The sequence below is a fragment of the Vigna angularis genome, chromosome 11 (genome assembly GCF_016808095.1).
Source record: "Vigna angularis cultivar LongXiaoDou No.4 chromosome 11, ASM1680809v1, whole genome shotgun sequence".
NCBI lineage: Eukaryota > Viridiplantae > Streptophyta > Magnoliopsida > Fabales > Fabaceae > Vigna > Vigna angularis.
Genome location: NC_068980.1, coordinates 5,933,545 through 5,937,138, shown reverse-complemented (window position 1 = coordinate 5,937,138; position 3,594 = coordinate 5,933,545). Strand labels below are relative to the sequence as shown.

The 3,594-nt window shown below is 31.6% G+C and overlaps 1 protein-coding gene across 2 annotated transcripts; it reads right to left on the bottom strand.

The window, feature by feature from the left end:
- On the bottom strand, window positions 1-2,389 carry LOC108333122 (ABSCISIC ACID-INSENSITIVE 5-like protein 1). Of its 2 annotated transcripts, XM_017568462.2 has the most exons (5): window positions 2,242-2,389; window positions 1,026-1,849; window positions 729-800; window positions 606-635; window positions 1-358 (listed from the first exon to the last, which is right to left on the bottom strand). In XM_017568462.2, exons 2-5 carry the CDS (start codon window positions 1,830-1,832, stop codon window positions 272-274), a joined length of 996 nt encoding a protein of 331 aa, XP_017423951.1. In that variant the 5' UTR covers window positions 1,833-1,849; window positions 2,242-2,389; the 3' UTR covers window positions 1-271. The 2 variants fall into 2 exon arrangements, with proteins under 2 accessions (XP_017423951.1, XP_052726829.1); XM_052870869.1 differs by lacking the exon at window positions 2,242-2,389 and having other exon boundaries at window positions 587-635; window positions 1,026-1,848.
- Between the last annotated feature and the right edge of the window lie 1,205 nt (window positions 2,390-3,594).

Here is a 3,594-nt window from a genome sequence, read left to right as displayed (position 1 = left end):
TTTTGCAAAATAAACCACACTTAATATAATATAAAGTACTCCCAAACACTTCTATTACAAACCAGGAAATTAAAATTGAAAGAACAGGTACATATTTCAAAGAAACAAAAACAACATAATAATGATAATATTCATAACTCTTATTTTCTTATACTCTTGATAAACGGTTCAGGTGCATCTTAGATAACACATACACTTTATTTCCTTTTCTCACAATGTGCATGTTCATCTTCTAATGCCTGCCGTTGAAGCTTCTTCACCAGGATGCTACTCACCAGGATGCACTCAGAGGCCTGTTCAATTTCCTCTTTTTCTCATTCCTCTTTTGAACCGTTGTTGGGGCCTTTCTCTGAGTTAACTGCATCAAAATATTATCATTATATACAGAGATTATAATTCAGTAAACCTGCAATATGTATTCAGAAAATAGACTAAACTCAAAAACTGTTATTCAATTACAAGCTTATCAGATATTGCAACTTTTTAAAATTTACAATAATTATCTTAAAAATCATATTAATAATGATTTAGAATGATTGTTAAAAGTGCTTGAGACCATTAACTTAGAATATATAACAGTAATTACATTTGAGGCAATCACTTACTACTTCTAGCCTCTTGCGTTCATCTTCAGCCTGTTGCAGATGTGAATGAATGTTAAACAGCAAAAAACATAAATAATTAAGAAAGGAAAAAAAATAAGAACCCTCAATTTCAATATAGCCTACCAGCATATTCTTAAGGTTCTCATTCTCATTTTTCAGATTATTCAGCTCTGCTTCAAGCTCCACAGTATATGCCTGCATCAGAAGATTTTAACATATAAGTGAAAGGACCTTGAATGCATCAGAAGATTTTGCATGCTAACTAGCAAACCATATCTAAAAAGACATGGTCAGAATGAACAAAAAATTGTTTATGGAAGATGAGAAATGTACCATACTCTTTATGTTAGGTGATTAATAACTAGAAAAAATATGAATCTGATGTATATAACAAAGAGAATGTTATGATGAAAACAAAACCTGTCTTCTTGCACGAGATCGTGCTGCTGATTCTCGATTCTTCAGCATTCTGCGCTGCCTTCTCTCTATTACCACTTCGGGAGGACCTTGAATGATCCTTTTCTTACCCTTGCCACTTGATTCTGCTACGTTTTGACAATTATTCTCCACAGCAACATTTGTAGTAGTGAAATTCCTCACAATAAAGTGGTTATTCTGTGGCAGCATTTGATGTGGTTCAAATCTACCACAGGGCATATTGGGTGCAGTAGTTCCAATTAATATATAGCTTGTATTAAATGGAATATTGGTTGGAATGTTAGCGAAATGATTCTGAGGTAATATAGTGGTGAACAGTGTTGATTCAGTAACAACCCCAGCTTTTATCAGGAAATCCTCCAAAGTCATTTCTCCAAATGTGGGATCCTTTTGGAGTGTTTCATCACTAGCAAGGCTGTTATTATCTTCATTTTGTTGTGGTTGGCTATTCTGGATCTGAGACCAAACTTCATCCGTAGTTTTCTTGCAAATTGGGGGAGGGACAGAGAATGAGGCTGGCTGAGGAATGGTGGGTTCTGGTGCAACGCTGTTGTTGTTTGCAGCTTCATCATAGACGGGTAGAGGAGGGTTAAGTTGGAATTCATCTGTGTTCCAAATGCTGGCTATGAATTCATCCACCATGCTTATGGACCCTACGCTCTTTCCGTTCTTGTCACTGCCCTCCTCGTCAACGGGGAGTGAGACTTCTGAACTCTGCTGGTTCAGTTGATAGAATGATGCTTCCGTGTCTTGCAGTGGCACCTCTTGCTCTGATTGTTGGAAATTCATGAGTGCAGATGAAAGGGCTATAAGAAACAGTTCTTGCCTCAGAAATCACCAGTAAAAAAAATATGACAAGAAACATCAAATGCATTAAAAAATTGTCTGTTGTGGATGGATTATCAGATTTAAACTCTTGGAAAATTGAAATGCATCAATAGCTAACTTGAAAACAGAAAATCTGGGTGAATCTTTAACTAACCCTAAGATCCCCAAAAGATAAATAAAGAAAAATCTCATCCTTTATCAGAAAACTCAGAGTATGAAATTGATATGCTGAACTGGGACTGTACCAGTTGCATGCAACATGCAATGATGCATCTGGGTATGATCGAAATGATAGAAGTAGATTAAGGGCAAGAATAGAAGCAAAATGATGTGATGCAGAAGGAAGAGGAAAAATTGAAGCAAAGTGTACCTGAATACAAAGAGAAAGGGAGAGACTGAATTGTGAGAATAGAGAAGAATGTGGGGAGTAAATATAGGCGAGAAATAAAGAAGGAAGAAGAGCAAGGTGAAAGAGAGGAAGAGATTAAAGAGAAGGGAAGGAATGGTTTCACTGCGTAGAGAGAAGGCTTTAACTGCCATTGGTATCATTTTAAAACAAGATTTGTTTCACTCAGTTTCTGGCATTACTTTATCATTGACACGTTCTGTGACATCAACCGTTTTCACCTTACCATAAGTTCTTTTTTTCATTTTAAAGCATCTACCTCTTCGATGTTTCTTGTCCTGTTTCTTGTTCGGTGCATAATGATAATACTATTATTATTTATTATTTATTATTTATTAATTAATGAAATAATGTTATTTCAACAATATTTATCAATAAAAATTAAAACTATTATTTCTACAGAGAGAAAATTATTTTATGAGGTTTCACTTTTTCAATTGGTTAGCAGGGAAAACTAAATTAAAATCCGGGGAAACTCATGGCACCAACCCTTTTTTCGTTTTCATACAATTTGGTTCAAGTTTAAATATAATTATTTTTCCTGGTTGATTATGATTTTATTTTAATTTTTACAAAAAAATTGTCTTTCTAAAATATGAAATCTTATTTTTGTTCTTTTAGGAAATCAATAAATTTTAATTCCAATTTCTACAGATTTTGTTTTTTAATTTTAATTCTAGTATTCATTTGAAGAAGTATAAATAAATTAATTTTAGAGTTTTTTTTAAGTGTCACGAACTAAGATTGTAGTACAAATTACGGTACTAGTGGGAGTTATTTAAAAGTATGATGTTAACCATTTATTCCTTCATAAAACTAATTATTGCTATGTAATATTAATAATAAAAAATAATTAATTTTCATTTTTGAAGAATAAGAATACTTACTTTTTTTTACAAAATCAATGCAAATTTGATGGATAGTATTGCTGAAAGATATGTGGTATTGATCTTTGAAATAATTATGTGACGGGATCTTTCATTACTACAATTACTGTAATTATAATAGTTACCTATTTATGAAATCATAATTGTTAAATGTGATCATTACAAACAATTTCTTTTATAAATATTACATTTTATCTTACAAATTAAAAAATATTCAAAATTAATATCTCTTATCAAGTTACTTTGCATAATATAAAGTACCATCATACAATCATAATAATTTTAAAAAATGTATATACTTAATGTTTTTTTAATTTTTTTATTTACTTACTTATTTGATTTAGATTATTTTTCTATTCATATATCAATTATTAAATAATATTACTATAAAAATGGAAAGAAAGGGGAAAGTCAGATGAAAAACAAAGCA

Excerpts from the sequence above, each read along its gene's own strand:
- LOC108333122 (XM_017568462.2), bottom strand. The coding sequence starts at position 1,832 with ATGAATTTCCAACAATCAGAGCAAGAGGTGCCACTGCAAGACACGGAA. Across the intron at positions 801-1,025 it reads GATCTCGTGCAAGAAGACAG|GCATATACTGTGGAGCTTGA; the intron begins GTTTTGTTTTCA and ends CTTCTGATGCAG. Across the intron at positions 636-728 it reads AGAACCTTAAGAATATGCTG|GCTGAAGATGAACGCAAGAG; the intron begins GTAGGCTATATT and ends CATCTGCAACAG.